At 55.7% G+C, this 22,469-nt stretch overlaps 2 protein-coding genes and 1 long non-coding RNA gene across 3 annotated transcripts in view; 1 reads left to right on the top strand and 2 right to left on the bottom strand.

Annotated features, from left to right (window-relative positions):
- Window positions 1-22,469, bottom strand: part of TSPEAR (thrombospondin type laminin G domain and EAR repeats) — a 170,535-nt gene that overhangs the window by 125,274 nt on the left and 22,792 nt on the right.
- Window positions 4,746-5,280, top strand: LOC111093469. The gene is made up of 2 exons (XR_005382467.1): window positions 4,746-4,900; window positions 4,982-5,280. It is a non-coding gene; the product is annotated as an uncharacterized LOC111093469 (long non-coding RNA).
- LOC100855906 (keratin-associated protein 12-3-like) lies at window positions 10,848-11,601 on the bottom strand. Its single transcript, XM_038581634.1, has one exon. The coding sequence runs from the start codon at window positions 11,382-11,384 to the stop codon at window positions 11,094-11,096; it is 291 nt and encodes a 96-aa protein (XP_038437562.1). The 5' UTR covers window positions 11,385-11,601; the 3' UTR covers window positions 10,848-11,093.

The following is a 22,469-nucleotide window of genomic DNA, read 5'->3' on the forward strand; positions in this document are numbered from 1 at the left end:
ACTAAAAGACAACCTACAGGATGGAAGAAGATACTTGCAAATGACAGATACTAGCCCCTAGATAAAGGGCTAGTATCCAAGATCTATAAAGAACTTCTCAAACTCAACACCTAAGAAACAAACAATCCAGTCAAGAAATGGGCGGAAGGCATGAACAGACAACTCTCCAGAGGAGACTTACACGTGGCCACAGACACATGGAAAGATGCTCAACATCACTTGATATCAAGGAAAAGCACATCAAAACCACAATGAGATCCCACCTCACACCTATCAGAATGCCTACAATTAACAAGACAGGAAACAGCACATGTTGGAGAGGACGCGGAGAAAGGGGAGCCTCTCACCTGCTGGTGGGAATGCAGGCTGGTGCAGCCACTGTGGAAAAACAGTATGGAGGGTCCTCAAAAAGTTAAAAATAGAGCTACCCTATATGACCCCGCACTTGCACTACTGGGGATTTACCCAAAAGATACAGATGTAGTGATTCAGAGGGGCACCTGCACCCCAGTGTTCACAGCAGCCGTGTCCACAGGGGCCACACTGTGGGAGGAGCCTCGACGTCCATGGACAGATGATGGAGGAAGAAGACGTGGTCTATGCACACACCGGGTGTCCCTCGGCCGTCAGAAAGGATGAATAATTACCATTTGCTTTGATATGGATGGAACTGGAGGGTATTATGCTGAGTGAAGTAAGTGAATAAGAGAAAAACAATCATCATATGGTCTCACTCAAATGTAGAATATAAGAAATAACCAAATAGATTATAAGGGAAAGGATGGGAACTGAGCGGGGGAAATTAGAGAGGGAGACAAACCATGAGAGATTCCTAACTCTAGGAAACAAAGGGTTGCAGAAGGGGAGGAGAGGGGGCTGGGGTGACTGGGTGACGGACACTGAGGAGGGTACTTGATGGGATGAGCACTGGGTGTTATATGCTGGCAAATTGAATTCAAATGAAATATTTTTTAAAAATAAATGAAGTTGGAATGGCTATACTAATATAAAATGTATATTTCAGAATACAACATGGTACCAAGGATAAAAAGGAATATTGCATAATAATAAAGAGGTTAATTCACCATGAAAACATTAAGAATCCTAAATGTGTAAGAACCTAATAACAACATTTCAAAACACTTGAAACAAAACAAACCAAAAAAAACTGAAAGAACTGCAGGGGAAAATGGACAAATCCACATGTTTTGTTATCATGTTTTGTTACTTGAGCTTCTCAGCAGTGAATCGAACATGTAGACAGAAAATCAATAAGGATGTAAAGGGCCCAACAGTACCGCCAACCAACTTGGCCTAGTTAATACTTATCAAACATCACCCGGCGACTGACGAATACACATTGTTTTCAAGTGCTTATGGAATATATACCAAAAAAGACCATGTTATCCACCATAAAAATAAACTTCAGCAAATTTAAAGGAATTGAAATAATACAATATATTCTCTGACTACAGTGAAATTAGACATTAATAACAAAAGGATAGCTGGCAACCTCCCACGTAATTTGGAAATTAACCAACCCACTTCTAAATAATCCATGGTTCAAAAAAAAAAAAAGAATTTTCCCCAAAACTGATCTATAGTTCCAACACAATCCCAATCAAAATCTCAATATGAATTTTTAAAGATATTGATAAGCTTACTCTGATGCCTATATGGGAAGACAAAGAAACTAGGACTGCCTAAAACAACTTGCGTAAGAAGAAGGAGCAAAGTTGGAAAACAAAGAGTAGGTGATTTGGGGAGTCCCCCTAGAGCTACATTGATCAAGGCAAGGTGGCATCAGGACGGACCCCTAGCCCGCAGCCCGGCTATCCCACTCCTGGACAGTTACTCAGGGGGAATAAAAACATATGCCTACAAAGAAACCTGCGCGTGAGCGTCATAATGGTTCATTCGTACTAGCCAGAAACTCGAGGCAAACCTCACGGCCACCACCACCGAGGGGGTGTCCGACACTAGTCAGCAAATCAGAAGAACATGCTACTGACGAAGGCAACGACGTGAATGAGCCCCAGAGGGACTGTTCCAAGTGACGGGAGCCAAAGAAGCACGGAAGGCTTCGTGCCATGGGTTCCATTTATATGGCGTTCTAGAAGAAGCACACCGGGATCCCTGGGTGGCACAGCGGTTTGGCGCCTGCCTTTGGCCCAGGGCGCGATCCTGGAGACCCGGGATCGAATCCCATATCGGGCTCCCGGTGCATGGAGCCTGCTTCTCTCTCTGCCTGTGTCTCTGCCTCTCTCTCTCTCTGTGACTATCACAAATAAATAAAAATTAAAAAAAAAAAAAAGAAGAAGAAGCACACCTAGAGTGACCAGATCGGTGGTTTCCAGATGCTGGGCCGGTCGTGAGGGCATATGGGGTGGCGGGGGGCGGGGGGGTGCGTCGTGAAGTCCTGTGTCACCATCGTGGTGCGGGTGTGATGTAAACCGTACACATTTATACAAGTTCTTTGCAAGTACTCGTAAAAAGACTAAATTTTACTATATGTAAGTCGCACCTCAACACACCTGACTTTAAAAAGAGAGAATCAGGGCTAAGCGGCGCCCCGGGTGGCTCAGTCAGTTAAGTGACCTACTCCCTGGGTTCAGCTCAAGTCATGATCTCAAGGTTGTGGGATTGAGCCCCCGCAACGGGCTCCGAGCTCAGCTGGAAGTCTGCTTGGGGTTCTCTCTCTCCCCCTGCTCCTCCCTGCACTCGTTCTCTCTCTCTCTCTCCTCTCTCTCTCTCTCTTTCTGTCTCAAATAAATAAATCTTTAAAAGATAGAGCATCAATAAATGAATGAAATATAAAAAAAAAAAAAAAAAGGCAGCTCAGGTGGCTCAGCAGTTTGGCACCTGCCTTCAGCCCAGGGCCTGGTCTTGGGGTCCCGGGATCGAGTCCCACGTCGAGCTCCCTGCATGGAGCCTGCTTCTCCCTCTGCCTGTGTCTCTGCCTCTCTCTCTCTCTCTCTCTCTCTCTCTCAATCTCTCTATGTCTCTCATGAATAAATTAATGAAATCTTTTAAAAAGAGAGAGATTGAGAGAGAGAGAGCATCAATACTAAGCTTTATCAAGGATGAGGCCCTGGAACCCCTGCCTCCTGGTGGAAGTGTAACTTGGTGGAATCGTGCTACACACCTTACCTTAAAAGGATTTATGTTGGGTATTGTCTAGTAGGTTGAAAATATGCGTGTCCTAAAAACCCGCAATTCAGCTCCTAAACACTTGTCTGATAGAAATGTGTTCACACATCGTCACAAAGGGCACACGCGCAGGTGAGCATAACGTCTGCGTGGGCCCCTCCATGAGCAGGAGCCAGCCCAGAGGTCTGTGGACCGCAGGCTGGGTACCGTGTGGCACATCCCTACCGTGGGCACAGGGGGAGTAAAAATGCCTAAAATACGTGGAGGGGGGGACCTGCATCCCCACCTATCATGGAGAGGAGGAGGCACGGAGCCAGACATGCTGCACGACTCCATCTCCTGGGTCTCGGAAACGAGGCTGTGCTGTAGAAGCCAGGGCGCGGCCCGGTCGAGGAGGTGATCAGAGAAGCTCTGAGGGGCCACAGATGGGGTCCACGCCATGGCCGCCCTGGGGGCCTTCGTTGGCCAGGGTTACAGGTCATTTGCTGACGAAGCGAGGGCGGGTAGAGGCCTCCGGTTAGGGTGTCCACGGAATTTGTCATCAGTTTTGAATGAAAGGGGCATTGTTCACAATGGCGCAGGGCCCATCGGCCCCCTCATTCCTAGGGGCTTGTGCCTGAGCCCCTCTCTGGAATCTGGAGCCAAGGGCTGAGCTTCGGGCTCGGGGAGGTGGCCAGCCTTGCTGAATGGCTCCTGAGGACATGGATGAGGAGACCAGCACATGTCCAGGATGTCCCAGAGGCCAGAGGGGGATCCCACTCTCCTCGTCCCCGACCCCTGCTCCAGAATCCACCCTGTGCCAGGATCGCCCACCCACTGGGGGCGCAGCTCGACCTGGCTTCAAATCCCCGCCGCTGCCCGGCCTGGGACCGGCTCTCGGCACAAACAGGGACAGTGATTTCTTCCCCAGAGATTCACAGCGAAGTTTTATCAAGATCCTATGTGGAAGACCCTCCACCTTTGTGGTTCGGGCACGTGGGACCCGCGGGGCTGAACCCTCCTCAGCAGGTTACCTGCTGTCTGGGGCGAGACCTGGTCACCCTTCCCGGGGCTGCAGGGCCTTGGCCCCACCTATCCCATCCTGGGCCAGGCCCGGGCGGCTCCCCCATGGGCAGGGGTGAGGGCACGTCCAGCCACATCCTCCCATCTTCCCACAGCCAGGCCCCACACCAGCGGGCAGGATGCCTGGCCACCCTAGCAAGAAGAGGCCCAGAAGGGGGAGCTGATGGACCCAGCATGGACAGGCCACGGGGTACAAGCGTCAGCACCCAGCAGGGACACCCAGGGAGCCAGCAAGCTGTTGTTGGGGGGACGACCCCGGGGGCGCCCGTCTGTCCACCCCACGCCAACAGGCCACCAGCCAACATGCCCGCAGGGCCCATCCGGCACCGCGTGGCCTGAACCCTTCCCAGCTGAGGCTGTGCCCTAGGCCGGGGTCACCCTGTGGGGCTGTTTCCCGGAGCCCCCGGCACAGGAAGGGCCATAAGCAAAAACAGCACAAACAGAGGGTGTGTCTGTCACCAGGACACCAGCAACCCGGGGAGGCGGCCTGCAGACCCGCCCGGCCACGCCCTGTCACACCCCGGCCACACCCCCAGGCCCAGGCCCCCCCACCTCAGGGAGCACCTGCAGGACACCCCCAGGAAGAAGCACGGGACCCGGGGGCGGGCAGGGACAGTGACTTTAGAAGCTGGGAGAACATGTGGATGGACAAACATTAACCGAGGAGAAGAGCTGCAGATGCTGTGCGGTTAGAATAAAAATCAAGTTAAAACTAGAGCCCTGGACACGCAATGCTGATACGTTGCAGGGAATCTGCTTTTATTCTCAGGGCGAGAAGGGACGTGACCAACGCCAGACCGCTGGAGTCCTCGGGACCACGGGGGAAAGACGAGACGGCGTGGGAACGTCACGACCAGGGAAGGGGGAAAACACAAGGAGACTCGTAAAACGTCAGTGCGAGCGCAGGTAGGAGAGGACTGCTCGGAGCGGCGTGGCAACAGTGGAGCAAAGAGAATCACAAAATAAGACGACAGAAATAAATTCCCATGTATTTGCGACCGTGATAAACAGAGTGAGATGAAAGTGTCCAGGTGAAAAGCAGGGATTGAATTTTTTTTTAAATAAAATTCAAAAAAAAAAAATTCAGCTCCGCGTGGTTGCCGTCTACATGGGGGTGCCCGGCTGCGCCCCTCGCAGAGGCCCAGGGCTGCGGGCCTGGCCTCACCGGACACGGCCACGCTCCTGGGCTCGCACACCGTGTGTGGCTATTCGTGCGGCAACAGCAGGGCTTCGTGGCTGCGGCAGAGACCAGGAGCCCGCAAGCCGGACAGACGGACAGATCTGCTCCTACTCCTTTACATGAGGTGTCAAGCCCCGTCCCCGAGGTCAAGAGCAGAAAGGTTGAAAGTAAGGAAGTGCGCCCAGCAGACCCTAACCAGGAACATCAGGTGCAGTGGCCGCAATAGGCGAACTACACCTTGAGGTAGAAAGCGCTGCCAGTAACGATGCGTATTATCATCAGTGATGATGAAATTCAGCGGGAAGATGTGACTCTCCTGCGCTTCAACATACCACATAGGACAGCCTCGAAATGCAAAATGTGCATTCATGCCTCGGAGGAGCCACGGCCCTTCGCTCACAGGGAGACACTGCGGCACACGTCCCTCGAACACGACTGGGCAGGAAGAAAAGTGACGTCAAGGATCAACTTACTCAGAATTTGAAAAATTGAGGATACTTTTCTTCAGCTTTTCATGAGTTGTGATGAAGTGAGACACTGGCAAGGAGTGTTTTATCTCGAAAACCTCCAAGTAGGGATGCCTGGGGTGGGTGGGGCGGGGGCTCTGTGATTGAGCATCTGCCTCTGGCTCAGGGCGTGACCCTGGGGTCCCAGGATCCAGTCCCACGTCTGGCTCCCTGCATGGAGCCTGCTTCTCCCTCTGCCTGTGTCTCAACCTCTCTCTCTCTGTGTCTCTCATGAATAAGTAAAATATTTTAAGAAAGAATAGAATAGAATAGAATAGAATAGATTAAATTAAATTAAATTAAATTAAATTAAATTAAATTAAATTAAATTTTAAAAGGATGCCCGGGTGGCTCAGTGGTTTAGCATCTGCCTTCAGCCCAGGGCATGACCCCGGGGTCCCGGGATCGAATCCCACGTCGGGCTCCCTGCATGGAGCTTGCTTCTCCCTCTGCCTGTGTCTCTCCCTCTCTCTGTCTCTGTGTCTTTCATGAATAAATAAACAAAATCTTTTAAAAATATAATATAATAAGCAATGGATGTCATGAACAACTTCACCCCAATAAATTCTCTAACAAAGTATATAGCTTCCCAAAATGAGTCATTTAGAACTTGAATAAGCTGTAACCATTAGAGAAATCGGATCAGGACTCGGAATCCACCCTCTTGTCTTAAGGCCAGACCCAGGGGGTCTGTGGGTGCCAGCTGGCACTCCAAGCAGTAAACCTCTCCAAGCTCGTACAAAAACGAGCCCGCTCCCTCGCCTGTTTTCTGAGCTAGATGAACCCGAACACCAGAAACAGACTGCAGGCTAGCAGGAGATCCCTCTCTCAGTAAGTTCAGAAACAGGGGAAAGTCCTCAGTTGTGCTGGAGATCGGGGTGCCGGCCACCCCAGGAGGACGGGGGCGGGTGAGGGGGAGGCACGGAGGCTCTGGGCACGGGGCGCGTCCACTCCCTGGACCCGCGGCGGTTACAGGGAACACCCACTTTGTGAATGTTCACCAAGCTGTGCCCTCAGGTTTTCTGTACTTTCCTGCATGCTTGTCATCCTATTAAGAAAAAATAGAAAATAAATCTCCCAAGGTGTATCTCCCAACTGTCAGGCTGCCCACGTGGGGGTCATGCAACTGTAGTGGCCACGGCAGGAGACGTGGGACAGCCGATGCCTCGGCGGCTGGTGTGACAAGTGGGGACAGCCACTCTGCAGAGCGGTTCGCACGCTCCAGGGTAGGCGAAGGCCACGGAGGAGCAGGAGCACTTCTGGGGAGAGAACGTCGAGCCACGCTGGCACGTGGGCACCAGAAGAGTTAGAAGAACGGAAACGGGCAGCATTTGGGGCAGCAGCTAAAAATGAAGAAGACCCCAATGTCCGTGAAGGAGAATAAATAGGTGGCAGTCCGCCCCGCAGTGGAATCCTACACGGCCGCGAACAGGAGCGGCCGACGCTGCGGGACTCATCAGGGATGGACGGCTCCGCATGACGCTGACGGGGGAGAAGCATGTTACCAAAGGATGCACAGCTCGTGGTGCCATTTAAATGTCAAAAACACGCCACGGAACACACCGCACTGTTTCAGGACACGGCGGACAGGTGCGCCGGGGTGGTCAGGCCCTGCCCGCGGGTTCCTGCAGGAGGCCTAGGCAGGGCTTCCCGAACCCGGGGAAACTCTTTCCCTTCTCCGGACTCCGCCAGCAGCCTTTTTCTTGCCACACGCTGTCCACGTGGCAAAGTAGCTGCCGGCGTCCCGTGTCGCATCCTATGCTGTGAGCTCCGCGGGAATTCCCACGGCCGGGTCAACAAGGGCCCCGGTGAGCCAGCGCAGTGCTGCGTGTCTGCGTGTGAGTGCCCGTGTGTGTGCACGTGTGTGTGCCCTTATGCGTGTGCATGGGTGTGTGCTCGTGTGTGCATGTCCGTGTGTGCTGTGCACCCATGTATGCGCCCCTGTGTGCATGCTCGTGTGTGGACATGGGCGTGTCCATGTGTGTCCCCTTGTGCACATGTACTTGCCTGTGTGTGTCCCCTCGTGCACGTGTGTGTGCCCATGTGTATGCCCATGTGTGCATGCTTGTGTGTGTCCCCTCATGCACATGCGCATGCCCACGTGTGGACATGTGCATGCTCGTGTGTGTCCTCTCGTGCACGTGTGTCCCCTCATGCACATGTGTGCCCGTGTGTGTGCCCGTGTGCATGCGTGTGCATGTGTGGCCTACAGCACAGGACCGAGTGGGGGAGGCAGACGCAAGGCGCCCAGGTGAGAGGTTCCGGGAGGGAAGCTGAGGGCGGTGCTCTGATGCCCGAGCCGGACACCACGGGCGCGGGTCTTAGGTGCCGTCCACACCACAACGGCTTGGGAGGGCGAGTGCAGGACCACGTGAGAGCAGAGCACCGGGCTCTCCTCTGCAGCGGGAGGGGCTGCCGGTGTCACAGGTGTCACAGCCCGAGCACAGCATCCCACACACCATCCAGACACTTGGGCGGCGGGAGCTTCTGCTCTGTGTTGCCGTCCCCTGCCCCGCGCCACCACGCGTCACACCTGCTACTTCCCCCGTCACACCCCCGGGCCAGGGGAGCACCCAGCGGCCTGCAGCCAGGGCTGCTCCTGCCACCTGCCCTTGAGGTGCCAGGCGCCGTGGGGGGCCCTCCTGCCAGGCCTCCTGCCCTCACCTGCAGGCCTGTCTCCTTTGCACTCCACCTGCTGCAGGGCATCCATTCCCAGTCCCCAAATCCTGGAGGAACCACTCTGGTCACGTCAAGGAGCCCAGCGGGAGCTGGCACCCACGCCCCCTCCGCAGACCCTCCCAGAGCGGGTGGGGGCCCAGCCCAAAGGCCGTTTCCCACTTGCTCATTTGCTTCCCTTTATCATGACCTTGAAGATAATTGGACCTTCTTTGGGACCTGACCTTAATTAATAAGTTGGTCAGGGCAGCCCAGGTGGCTCAGCAGTTTAACGCTGCCTTCAGCCGCAGCGTGATCCTGGAGTCCGGGGATCGAGTCCCACATCAGGCTTCCTGCATGGAGCCTGCTTCTCCCTCTGCTTCTCTCTCTCTGTATTTCTCATAAATAAATAAAATCTTAAAAAAATTAATAAGTTGGTCAGACCTGCACTGTCCTTTGGTGTCTCACGCTCTAAAGCCTCACTTCCTAAGACATTCCCGAGGGGGAAACCCAGCACCACGGAACGGAGGCTCAGAGGGGCCTCAGGGCCCCACAGCCCGCGTGGGGTAGCTTCCCCGTGGGGCCGAGCTGTGCTCCTGCCCTCAGCACACGCTCTACTCCGCGGGTTCACCTCCCTCTGCTAGCCGGGCACACCAGATGCCTCGTGCGTGTGTGACTGTGTGTGTGAGATGTGTATGCACTGGGGCGTGCATGGTGTATGCGTGTACGTTATGTGTGCACACGTGTGTGCGTACACAGGGCGACGCAAGTACGAGAGGGAGCATCTCCACCCAGGTCGACTGGTCCCATTCCCGGCTCGGCTTTAACCAAGCCTCCCCCTCCAATCTTGGAGGGAGGGGTCGGAGGACTGCGTCCCCTCCTTGCCCGAGGGAAGGGATAAGGGGCTTTACCCTTTTTTTAAAGACTTTTATCTATTCTTGAGAGATCCAGAGAGAGAGGCAGAGACACAGGCAGGGGGAGAAGCAGGCTCCATGCCGGGAGCCCCATGCAGGACTGATCCCAGGACCCTGGGGTCACGCCCTGAGCCGAAGGCAGGCGCTCAACCACTGAGCCCCCCAGGCGCCCTCTGGTTGGTGAGCGAAGGAAGCCCCCCGATTTAAGGGCCACACCTTGGGAGCTGAGCCGCCTCCCACCCCACACACGCCTCCTCTGGAATCTGGGGGACCCTAGGGGCAGGGGGCAGTGCTCCGGAGACCACCCCCAAGCAGGAGGGCAGCCAGGCTCCCGTCTGCTGGGCAGGGTCCTCGCCTCCGCCGGGAGCAAAGCAGGGGAGGCCAGTGGACTGTGGTGCTGGCCGGTCTCAAACGCACCCACGTCTCCAACTCAGAAAATTCAGTGCAGAGCAAACCCCCCAAAACAAGGCGTGGAGCCGTGGTGGCTGCGGAGACGAGGTGCATGAGAAGCATGACCGCCGCGGCCTGGTGCTCCCTGTTCCCCGGGGGGTGCAGCTGGCTCCCGCGGGCACATGGCCTCGATGCAAGGGTCACAGGTGCCAAAGGAGGGGTGGGGACAGTCCCCGGCCTGGCCCTCCCACCCCGCATCCACTCGCCACCACACCCGCCCACCTACAGGAGCAGGTTCAACCTGAAACAGCACCACTTCCCCCTCCACCCCCCCAAGCAGAACAGCAGGGAAGGGTCAAGGGGACCCAGGACACAGGGCGCTGATGAATCCCAGCAGCAGCGGGGAGAGGACAAAGTCCATTCCCGGCCGGTCCGTGCAGGATGACCCCTCCCACCGCCCTTCAGAGCCTGCATGAGAAAACCCGCTTTCCGGGGCCACACAGACGCGACGGGCGCGCTCTTTGCAAACAGCACACGATGCTGCTGGTGGTCACCCCGAGAAGCTTGGGGGAGTCAGTGATGGGTCCTAGCACCAGGTTAGGTGGAGGGCTCCTGGGGGTTGATGACAGCAATCAACAACGGATCATCCGCCAATTAGAAATGGGCCACGTGGACCCGTAACAGAAGCGAGTCAGGAGCTGAGAGCCCGAACTGATCCGGTTCTAAGATCTAAGGTCTACAAGAGCTGAAAGCTGGACTCCACGTTCTGAGACGCGGGACGCAGGACACGGGACACCTGACGCGGTGGGGAACACCCGTCCTCACGCTCCCAGGCAGGGGCCGACAGCCAAGGGGAAGCAGAGCAGCCCTGGAAGGACGAGTCACCGCCCCAGGCAGGTGCACCTGCACATCCCGTGAGCCCTGTGACAAGGGGACCGGCCTCCCCCTCGTAGCATGGACTAGGGCAGAAAACACAGAAACGCACAGAGCTGCATCAGGAAGGCACCATTTATTTGACTCACATGGGGTGGGTTCCCTGCTGGAGACAAGGGCTTCCCAGGGTCACAGAAGGATCCAGATCATCCTGCTCCATCCTTGTCACTGGCTTCAGAGGGTCTGCTGGGCATGTTCTTCATCTGCCCCATGCAGAACCTGGAGACCCACCGAAGGCTCGTTCCAGGAAGGGTACAGGTGTGGCCCTCGTGCCCTGGGAGCGGCCGGGAGGGAGGCTCATGGTCAGAAGCAGGACGGGGTGCTACAGGAGACGGGCCTGCAGACCAGGGTGGGGCGGGAGGGCTGGCAGGACCCAGAGGACTGGCAGGAGGAGGCCACAAACACCAGGGGCTTGCAGCTCACGGGCAGGCACACGGAGGACTGGGAGGAGGGGACGACATACACAGAGGGCCGGCAGCTCACGGGCACGGACACGGAGGGCCGGCAGCTCACGGGCACGTAGCCGGACGCCTGGCAGGGGCTGGAGGTGAAGCAGGAAGCCTGGCAGCCGGGGGAGCAGCTGGTGTAGCACATGTTGGCACGGAGCTGGGCTGGTGTCGGGGAGGAGGGTGGAGGTGTCTGGAGGGTGCTCCCGGGGCGGCCTTTATACCCGGGCTGGAGCGTCCTGGCAACACAGAGCCGCCTGTTGACTTCCTTGTTTGCGTCTCCTCCAGGCTGTCTCCCAGGACTTGGTTTTCTGCTGCGGGTGTTTTACGTGTTTGGGCCTCACCCTCATGACTACCTGCCCTCGTCAAGCTCCTCTCACACTTGGAAACCTGCCCGGGTGCCTCGCCAGCACCGGCCGGGCCCCGCCTCCCCCTTACGGAGTCGCCAGAGCTACTTGTGTGTGGACCTGCCAACCCGGACGTCCCCATGTCCCTCCCTCTGTGCGCGCCGACAGTCCCCAAACGGCCTCCCCCACGTCAGGAAGGCTCCGGGGCAGACGCCGGGAGAACGAGGGAGTCTGGCCGGTGTCTGAGCGTCCCCGGAGCTTCAGGCCGGAGGCCCAGCGCTGGCCACCTGCCCACGGCGTGAGCGTCGCACAGAACTCCCGGCGGGCAGTGACCTCGGACCCCGTCTTGAGAAAGCCCCCTCGTTCAAGACGCACCATCAGCAAAACCGCGAACCTCCAGCATGGAGACGCAGCCCCACCAGAAGCAGGGGCGTCCTGGGAAGTGTGCGCGGCCGCGGCACGAGATAGCACCCCCGCACCCATGCAGCCCACAGACGTCACGGCCCCGGGGACTCAGATGGGCAGCTGTTGGCGTCTGGTGGCGGGGCTCCCTCTCCTCCCTGGGCTCTCGCCCGACTCCTACCACCAGAAGGCCAGCAGGGAAGCCCACGCTCCGCCGTCCGCGGGGCTCTGGCTCGTAGACTCCGGAGTCCATCGACACCCCCCCCAGCCCTGACAGTGAGAAGCCCCCAGGATTTAGTGCAGAAGATGGTATTTGTGAAAACAGCTGTGCAAGAGGCTGCTGAATTATAAGACTTGGGACTGGTTTATGAGAATTTTCCAGAACAGGGGCCCAAAGATGGACACACAGTTCAGCGAGGTCCAGGCACCCAAAGGGACACACGTATGGACCCAGAGAAGCACAGGCCACGGCTGTTCGTCAGGGAGGCCCTGTTCCCTGTCCTGGGTCCCCTCCCTGAGGAGAGACACCCATCTGTGCTCCCGGCACCCCCACCCCACCCCGCTCCACTCCACTCCCCTTCGCACTCTTTGCACAATAAATAAATCTTGAAAAGAAAAAGAAAAAAGAGCCTGTGAGCCGGTGCCAGACAGTCTAACGCACAGGTCAGTTCAGTCTCCAGAGGGAAGAATGAAATCAAAGCATAAAATGTGTAGAAGACTCAACGGACAGTTCTCCCAAACTAGATTTAAAAAAAAAAAAAAAAAAAGGACACTGACCTACAGGTGTCCCGGGATCTTTGAGAAAAACCCAAGCTGGATAAATACACAGACTCTGGGCCGGCCCGTCTGCAGAGGGCACCCGCTGGGGTCCGCCCGCACAGGGCCATCTCAGCCGGAAGACTCTGGCCTCTTTTGGGGGGCAGAGCGGGTGTCATCTAGGATTTTCCAGGACAGCGTGTCACTGACCAGAGTCTGTTCTGGGAGCCACACTCCTCGCCAAGCCCTCCGAGTGTTGTATCAACGACAGCAGGTGGATTGAGCTTCGCCCGCTTGATCGCTGCCCCTCTCCCCTGGGGCCCCACCGAGGCCAAGACCAACGGCACCACCTCTGCTGCCTGGACTTGGAAGCTCGCAGCACAGACAAACGTGGAATCTTGGAGAACAACCCAGGGAAACCCGACGGAGCGACGGTAGCCATCTCGCCCTCCCCTCAAGCACACAAGTCAGGCACAGTGATGAGCCCTCAACAAGCGGCTCGGATGGGCTCCCGAGAGGAAGGAAACACACAGCGCCCTCCCCCTGTGCCCGGCCCGCTACCCCGGGCGGTCGGTGTCCCAATGGCAGGATAGTGAGCTGGGGGGTCTTGGCAGAACATGGTGGGCCACTTGCTGAGCAGAAACACGGTACTGGTTGGCGCAGTGGAAGCATCTAGAATCTGAAGAGTGGATGGGACACCAGGAAGGAGGGAGCACGCATGAGTCTGTGAGAGTCCCGTGTAAATCTGCGGAAGGCAGCAGGGCCGTCTACACTCAGGGCAACACCACCGGAGGCTTAACATTGAGCATCTGCCATAGGATTGAGAGTACAGGGGCACCTGGGTGGCTCAGTGGTTTAGCGCCACCTGCACCCCAGGTGTGATCCTGGAGACCCGGGATCGAGTCCCACATCGGGCTCCCTGCATGGAGCCTGCTTCTCCCTCTCCTTGTGCCTCTGCCTCTCTCTCTGGGTCTTTCATGGATAAATAAATAAAATCTTAAAAAAAAAAAAAAAGGATGGAGATGCAGCCCCCCCAGCAACCTGCTAAGACCCCGTACAGCCACACCCAGGGAGCAGCGACCATACCTACGGTGAGGCCCACTCCAGACCTGCCCTAAAAAGCCAACCCAGGACAGCACTTCCAGAGAAGACAGTTTGGCATCTGAGTCCTGCCAAGAGAAGGAGCTTAGGAATCACTCTGAAGTCTCCACAGACCAGGCGAAGAAGGTGTAAAGCCAGGCTTGGCCACATTCAAGATGATCACCCAGTGATGGACTCTCTGCCAGGACGAACATCAGTAGCCAGTGAGCGAGAACACACAGACTTCCTGAATGTATTATCACTCATTTCAATAGACAATAAAAAAAAAACCCCACTAGACAAAAAGGGTATAGACAATGTAATCCGCAGTTAAAGGAACAAATCAATCGGCAGTAATGAAACTCGGGATGGTCTGGACACTTGGCTGGGCAAACGGTGGCCGTAGAGCAGCTACTATAAATGTGTCCCAAGAGTCGAAGGAGGATACATTCAAAGAATTAAAGGAAAGGGTTATTGTCATGACTGAATGGAGAGGGGATGTCAGGCAGTTCAGTGGGAACCAGTGGGAAATGGGAATTAGAACTGAAAACACGACAGTGGAGATGGGATGTCCCCTGGGAAGTCGTCATGGCAGAGTGAAATCGGGGAATAAAGGGTGTGCAAGAGTGAGTGCACCTCGAGGGAGATCGTCTAACCCGAAAGAGAAGGAAGAGCTAAGAAAAATACACAGAGGGGCCCCCGGGGGCTCAGCGGTGGAGCATCTGCCTTCAGCCCAGGGCGTAACCCCAGGGTCCTGGGATCGAGTCCCCCATTAAGCTCCCCACAGGGAGCCTGCTACTCCCTCTGCCTCTGCCTCTCTCTGTGTGTGTCTCTCATGAATAAATAAATAAAATCTTGAAAAAAAAAAAAAGAAAAGAAAAGAAGACCCCCCCCCCAGGTGGCTCAGTCAGTTGGGCATCTGACTCTTGATTTCAGCTCAACTCATGATCTCAGGGTTATGAGATCGAGCCCCATATCGGGCTCTGCACTCAGTAGGGGGAGTCTGCTTGGGATTATCTCCCTCTGCCTCCGCCTCTGCCCCTCCTCCACTCGCACTCTCTCTAAAATAAATAAATAAATCTTTAAAAAAAGTGGGGGGGAGAAAGAAAAACTAGCCTGTGAGCCGGTGCCAGACAGACTCACGCACGGGTCAGTTCAGTCTCCAGAGGGAAGAATGAAATCAAAGCATAAAATATGTAGAAGTAAAAAAAAAAATTAAAAAAATTAAAAAATAAAATATGTAGAAGTCTTACCAGACAGTTCTCCCAAACTAGATTAAAAAAAAAAAAAAAAGGACACCGACTTATAGGAGTCCCAGGATCTTTGAGAAAAACCCAAGCTGGATAAATACAAAGAACACTGTATCTGGGCACATACCAGAGGGATGAAAACCAAAAGGACAGAGCAAAGCCTTCAAAGCAGTGAGAGGAAAATCACTTCACGGAGAAGAAATGGTGACAGCTGACTTGTCATGAGAAGTGGAGACCAGAGGACAAGGTGCTGAGGGGCTCAGGACAAACAGCGCCGATCAAGAGGTGTACGTATAGGGGAAAAAAGGGGGAGAGAAAGAAAAGAAAGGAAAGTCTTTTGAAACGGTGAAATGAAACCTTTCCAGACACTTGGAAGCCAGGAGGGCGGCTCCAGTGCAGAGGGCACGAGCGGGGGCGGGGAGGTGCCGGGGTGGGGGGTCTGCAGGCAGGAGGAGGGCAGGCAGGTGGGCCGCGCCGGCAGGTGTAAAGGTGTGTTCGTGCTTTCTCGAGAGACAAGCGACCGACTGACATGTGCGACTCTGTTACTGGGTCACGTCTGGATGTGTGGTCACCCGTGGTTGCCCCGAATCCTCTTCACGTGGCCGGAGCCAATGGAGGGGCGTGTGGAGGGCTGGCCTCACGGACTCGTGGCTCGTCCACAGGTCACGCCGGGGAGGGTCACGCGCCGTGGGCTGTCGGAGGACGCGGGCTGTTCACTGTCTCAGCACCCACCACAGCATGAGCCCCTCTGTCCCCACCTGCAGACTCAGGGGGACCCACCAGCGGGGGAGAGGGCCACCCCTGCGATGTGGCGCCAGCGCTGATGTGCGTGCTCTGGCTGACGTATAAGAGCAAAGGGCCAGGGAGCGCGGGGACACCGGTCCACACCCCTGCCCCCGCCTCCACCGCAGAAGGGACTCGGGGAAGGTCAAACCTGCTCTGCTGGACCTGGGCTGGGGGAGCACCCGGCGTGGGCCGCTCACCCTCCCCTGCCCAGCTGGGCTCCGGCTGCTGTGCCCCGTCTAGGAAGGCAACTCGCCAGAGAGCTCGGGAGCCACACGGGCCACACAGATGGGACTGACGCTTCCACCTGTCTGTCACTCAGTCTCGTCTGTCCTGGCCGACTCGGGACCTGAGGGTATGTCACCATGGAACCCCTGAAGTCCCGCATAATCTGGCACCGAGGTCGAGGCCCTGGACTCCAGGGTGCAACCGAGCAGCTTCAGATTCCTGCTGCTTCACCCGGTGGTGAGAAGGCCCGCACGTCAGGGACTCTGACTGCACCTCCGTGTAAGTGGGGTCCCCCCCACTCCTTGGATGGTGACAGGGATCGCTGACTAATCCAGAATGAGTGGATCCACGTGCAAGGGTCGGGTCCGCACGGTGCCCGGCGCAGGGCTGGGACTGTGTGACGTGTGTGACGCGGCCAAGGCCACCGGCCACGAGGAGCCCTGCCGCTTGGCTCTGGTCCGTCGGGAAGATTCTGGATCATGGAGTTTCCAAACTGACCCCGGTCTGGCAAACAGGACGGTGCTTGTGTGGACTGAGGACGGTGTATCAGCTCGGGGAGGCACCCCAACATCCCGATGTGGGGTCCCCTGTACCCAGCTGACGGTCCCTCGCCATCCTACCCGGGCTCTGAATCCAGAACTCCCCGGGCCGCTGGGTCACGGCGAGCCTGCAGCTGACACAGGGTTTCCTGAACTGAGTCACTCGCACCAGGAACTCCGGGAAGAGACGCGGAGGATGAGGAGGAAAACCATCAGGCGCCTGGAGGAAGGGACGCCACAGCTGGGTATAAAGGCCACCGGGGAGGAGCCTCCAGACCAGCCTGTCCTCGTCCCTGACTCCACTCCAGCCCCACTCTCCACCATGTGCCACACCAGCTGCTCCGAGGGCTGCCAGCCGGCCTGCTGCGTGCCCAGCTCCTGCCAGGTGTCCAGCTGTGTGCCCAGCTCCTGCCAGGTGTCCAGCTGCGTGCCCAGCTCCTGCCAGGTGTCCAGCTGTGTGCCCAGTTCCTGCCAGGTGTCCAGCTGCATGCCCAGCTCCTGCCAGGTGTCCAGCTGTGTGCCCAGTTCCTGCCAGGTGTCCAGCTATGTGCTCAGCCCCTGCCAGGTGTCCAGCTGCGTACCCAGTTCCTGCCAGGTGTCCAGCTATGTGCTCAGCCCCTGCCAGGTGTCCAGCTGCGTGCCCAGCTCCTGCCAGGTGTCCAGCTGTGTGCCTGTGAGCTGCAGGCCCGTTGTGTGCTTTCCAGTGAGCTGCAAGCCTGCCGTGTGCCTGCCCGTGAGCTGCAAGCCCATCGTGTATGTGGCCTCCTCCTGCCAGTCCTCTGGCTGCTGCCAGCCCTCGTGCCCCACCCTGGTCTGCACCCCTGGCCCCTGCGGCACCCCTAACTGCTGCTAACAAGTCACCTGGAACATCCATATCTGCTATTGACCTCTCCCGCCCTGTCTCATTCCTGAAGCACTGACGGAGCCACAGTGCACAGAGGCTAGAATTCCCTCCTGCTTTTCCTATCCATGAAAGCTTAGTGATCTATTAAAAATAAATCTCTGTGCTCCTCAGTTCTGTATCTTTCTGTGATTTTGCCCTGAAGCTGCTTCTCCCTGTCATCTGCTTCCTTGGACAAGCCAGTGAGTGAGAAGTCGTCCTGTCCAAGGGCGGTTCTCCTGGGACGGTCATGCCCTTCCGCATGTTGGGGAGCCCCTCTGAGACACGTGGAGACCCAGGCTGTTGAATCTGAATGGGGCATTCTTTCCCACTGTTTCAAATGAGGACTTCGTGCACGGTTCTTGGGATCCTAGAAACCACCAACTTCCTTCAATGACAAAAGGAAGAGGCACAGCCTGAGTGACCCGCAGTAGCTTGCAGTTCCCAAGAAGAGAGGTTCATTGTGTGACACCCCAAAGGTTGCACCAAGGAGCCAGGGTTACAGGGATACAGATCTCCACTCAAGGAAGAAAGAGTTCCCTAAAAGTCAGAGCTACCCTGCAAGATAATGAGCAGCAAGATGCTGTTCCAGCTTCTGGGTGAGGAGGGCTTGAAGAGAAGGCACATTTATTCCACTCTCTTACTAACAGATCTGGAATCAACCCACATGGCCATCAACGGGGACAGATCAACAAGCCACAAGAGTCCTACAATGGAATAAAAATCAGCAATTAAGAGGACCACACTGCTTTTGCAACAGCATGAACAAATCTCAAAAACATGATGTTGGTGAATGGAGTCAGACAGTAGAGCACCTGCTTCATGATTCCATTTAAGTGAGGCTCTCAGAAGAGCTGAGCTAATTTACTGTTTTTAAAAATCAGAACAAAAATAATAAAAAAAATATTGAACAATGGCTGTTTCTGGAGATTTTGAGTGAAACTGAGTAGGTGGAGGAAGACACTTGGGGAGGCTGGTGAGGTCCAGGGCCAGAGGGGCGGGCACAGGTCACATCCAAGACCCTGATAAGGCTGGGTGCACGGTCAAGTTGTGGGCCCTGATAGGGTTTGGGCTACTCAGGTGTTTTTGCATTTGTCAAAATTCATCGAGTGAAACACCCCTAAGATTCATAGGATTTCACACACAAAAGCACAAAAATAAAATTCCTGTTAATGATACGCTTCCTAAGTGTTTGAGTGAAGTGTACTTGTTTGTCACTTACTTTGAAATGCTCAGAAAAATAAGATGTATGGATAAGAGGGGTGGTTTGATGGACAAGTATCTGAGAAAGTAAATGAGGCTCAGTGTTAGCTATGGGCTCCAGGAGTTGGGTATGTGGATATGCACTGTTTAATTCCTTCAGCTCTTCTGTATGTTTGAAATTTTTCACAATAAAATGAAAGTAAAAATAGTTACAAATAATTGTTGAGCTTAGTAGTTTAAAATAAAATTTTCCTTATAAAAAAAATAGAAGCCAAAATGGGATTCCTGCTTTGGATAGGAAATTAAACCAATAGCCTCCATGCTGTGGCAACCTAATGTTCCGAGTGAGTTGGGGTGCACACAAAGAGAATTTGGGTACCCAGCATTCAAATGGAATGAGGGTGGACTGTGGATCAGCCAAATACCCAGAGTATCGGGTGGTTGTGGGAAAGCCATCACTCCAGGAGAGCTGACGCTTCCATTCAAGATGGTGGGCTGAGCCCACCAATCCCATCTCCACCCTCCCAGGACCCACTGTGTGGGAGAAGCCAGCTTATGATGGGTAAGGGACTCAACAAATGCAATGGGAAGCAGAGGCGAGTGTGCTCACCCCAAAGCAAGGCAGAGGACGTAGGAACCAGTGGGCCCTAGAACATGACATCCCCTGCTCCTGATGAGGCCCAGTGGAGGAGGAGTGTGTCCTCAATGGAGAGGAACAACCAGGGCCACCGAGGCAGGCACCCCCCCCAAGGCAGAATGTCCAGCAGTCCCACTTCTCCCCAAACACCACTAGTGTGTACCTCTAGGACAGTTGAGCACCTCACCCAGGAAGGGCTGAGGTTCCCGGAGAGCTGTTGTCACCCGCAGGTGCATAGCTCTCATTCTGGCTTCTGAGCTCCCAAATTTCTTATTCCCGAGACCCCCACCTCCAATCCCAGAGTGCCACGTCAACTTCCCCACATGGGTGAGCTTTCTCTAACTCGACACAGGCTGACACAGGTGGAAAAGGAGCCCAGACCACCAAGGACCACTCCCATCCTTACCCCAGCACATGAGCAAAACCAGTGGCACAAGAAAGAAAGCCTGAGACAACAAATATAAAAATACAACCCAGAGGAAGCATACAGTTTACAAAGCAGAAATCACCTTTTAAATTAAAGTCAAAATTAAATTTAAAAATCTTAAATATAGTCAGACATCAAGAAGATGTTAGAGCCAGAAAGCAAAGGCAAGAGGCTTTGAAAGGGAACAATTAGAAAACAAATGCCCCAGAAGTCATAGATATCAAATGTATTGATGATATTTAACATTAAACAGAGGAGCTTGAAGATGACATGAGAAATCCCTGAGACTTAGAACAAAATGTCGAAGAGGTAGAAAGTACGAGGGAAAACAAGTCAGCATGAACGACCTCCCCCAGGAGTACAGGCTCTGCTGTGGGGGTGGGGGAGCACAACGAGGACACAGGGGAATGAGGAAATGCATTCCTAGAGAGGAACACATCCCACAGTAGAAGATACAGCCTCGAGGTTGAAAAGACTAAGCAATATGCCAAGAAAAACGAATGGGGAAAAACCCAGACACATCCTGTTGAAACCGCAGAGCATTAGGGATAATAAGTGGTTCCCAAAAGCATCTGCAGAGAACTAAACAAACAAAAGTCATCTGCGGAAAAATAAAAATCACATTGGCATCAGACTTGCCATTAACAGCACTGCATATGCTACAAACTTCAGGAACGGCACCCGCAGTCGTGGTGACTGGAATCCACCCTGTGCTTCCACACATGAGCAACGCTACAAATAAACAGATGATTGGAAAAATACATAAACAGTGTGTAAATGAGCAGCGAGCACAACAGCAAGTTATTGGTAATAGATGTAGTAAATAAGCCTGTTTTTCTAAAACTAAGTGACATGTATTTTCTCGTGTGGTCATCTGCTTTTCAGCGTTTTTTAAGGCGTTTTTTAAGGCAGTGAAAATCACATCTGAAATAATAAAATATCAGGTTATAAATTAAACGAAAGGGTAAAAGACCTGTGCACCGATAACTATAAAACATGCAGCAAGAGCAGAAGACACGAGCATCCCATGTTCATGGATGGGAAGACTTTACATTATGGTGGCAGGACTAACCAAAGCGTCATGCAGATTCAATGCAATCCTTATTAAAAAACCAAGAACCCGGCAGCCCGGGTGGCTCAGCCATTTAGCACTGCCTTCAGCCCAGGGCGTGATCCTGGAGACCGGAGAGACGCTGTCGGACCCACAGGTAGGAGGGCCTGGAGGAGCGGGACTGGGAGCCAGAGAAGAGGCTGGGGTCAGGGCTGGGGCGTGGGTGGCACGGGAGGCGGTGGCTAATGGGGACAGAGCGCCCTGCACTCACGGCCAGGGGGGCGGTGCCCCCCACACACTGACACACGGAGAAGCGCTCACCCCCCAGGACTCCCCTGGACAGCTCGGGCTGCCTCGAGGACGGCCTGCGCTCCACCCACACCTGACCACGGGGCCCGGCCCAGGGCGGCCTCCCCTGAAAGCTGGACCCACGACCCCAGCTCCTTGCACCGATGTGCCCTGCACAGCCACGGGGTCTCCGCGGAAACACAGGCCACCTCGTCTCCTTGGGGGCCAAGGGCCTCACCCCAGAGTGCCGATCCAGGCCCAGGTGGCCTCGCCAGCGACAACACCCTTCACGTGCCCTCCCTGTCTCGGCACGTGCACGGGCACCCACTCAGCAGCATACCCTCACCTTGGTCCCCCGCGTCACCCTCAGTAATACAATCTGCCTTCCTCGCTGGTCACCTGGCTTCCGCTCACCATGGCGTGGACATCCCGACCACCCAGGAGAGTGGGGGCCGCTCCAGGGGCCTGCACCTGCCTCGGCTCCGGAAGGATGGGCCCTGGCCCTCGGGGGATAGCAGCCTCAGCTCCCCACGCTCCCCAGAGAGGCCCCTCACCACCTCCAGAAGGGGACTCCAAGGCGAGGCAGACCCCCCCGGAGCTCCTGGGCGCGCACACTGCCTGGCCGCTCCTCCATCCCACTCCCCTGGTGACACCAGGCTCCCTCTCTGGACCCCAGGACCTCCACCACCACCACGGACCAGACCCCGAACGCGGCACCAGGATGGTTCCCCCTCCCTTCGCGGACCTTCCGCCACAGGGTGGGCAGCCGGGCAGCAATCACGACCTGAAGCTGGCGGGCCTGCGCGGACACTTGCAGGGGCTCCCCTGGCCCTGCCCCAGCTAGGCGCAGCCTCCCAGGGGGCAGATCCCCGCCCTCAGACCCTGGGCCCCACACAGGCAGCCGATGTAGCTCACAAGCGCCCCTGCCCCACACCCGGGACTCGGGCAGGCTGTGCCTCTGCGCTAAGCCCCTGCAGGGCCGCCTGGCTCTGCAACATGGAGGACCCTCCGTCCCGAGTCCTTGGGCGGCTGCCTGGGCCCCACAACCCCAGGGACCCACCCCTCGAGCGCCTGTGGGGCCGCTGCAACCCCAGGGACCCTCCACCGGGGCTCTGCCAGCCGCCTGGGCTCCACGACCCCGGGGATCCTCCCCCTGGGCCCTTGCCCGGCCGCCGCGGCTCTGCCTCAGTTTCCCCATCGGTAAGGTAGAAACCACAGTCATTGTCACGGGGCTGATGTGTACAAAGCTGCTCAGGAGAGTTGCTGGCATAGACCTGTGACGCATGTGTTTGCTAAAAATAAATACAGCTCACAGCCATTCACTGGTTCCTGGACTCGGGAGAGGATTATATCCCCAAAGAA

The sequence above is a fragment of the Canis lupus genome, chromosome 31, assembly GCF_011100685.1.
Source record: "Canis lupus familiaris isolate Mischka breed German Shepherd chromosome 31, alternate assembly UU_Cfam_GSD_1.0, whole genome shotgun sequence".
Lineage (NCBI taxonomy): Eukaryota > Metazoa > Chordata > Mammalia > Carnivora > Canidae > Canis > Canis lupus.

What these genes read in the sequence shown, in the direction of transcription:
- LOC100855906 (XM_038581634.1), bottom strand. Translation starts at nt 11,384, where the DNA reads ATGTGCTACACCAGCTGCTCCCCCGGCTGCCAGGCTTCCTGCTTCACC.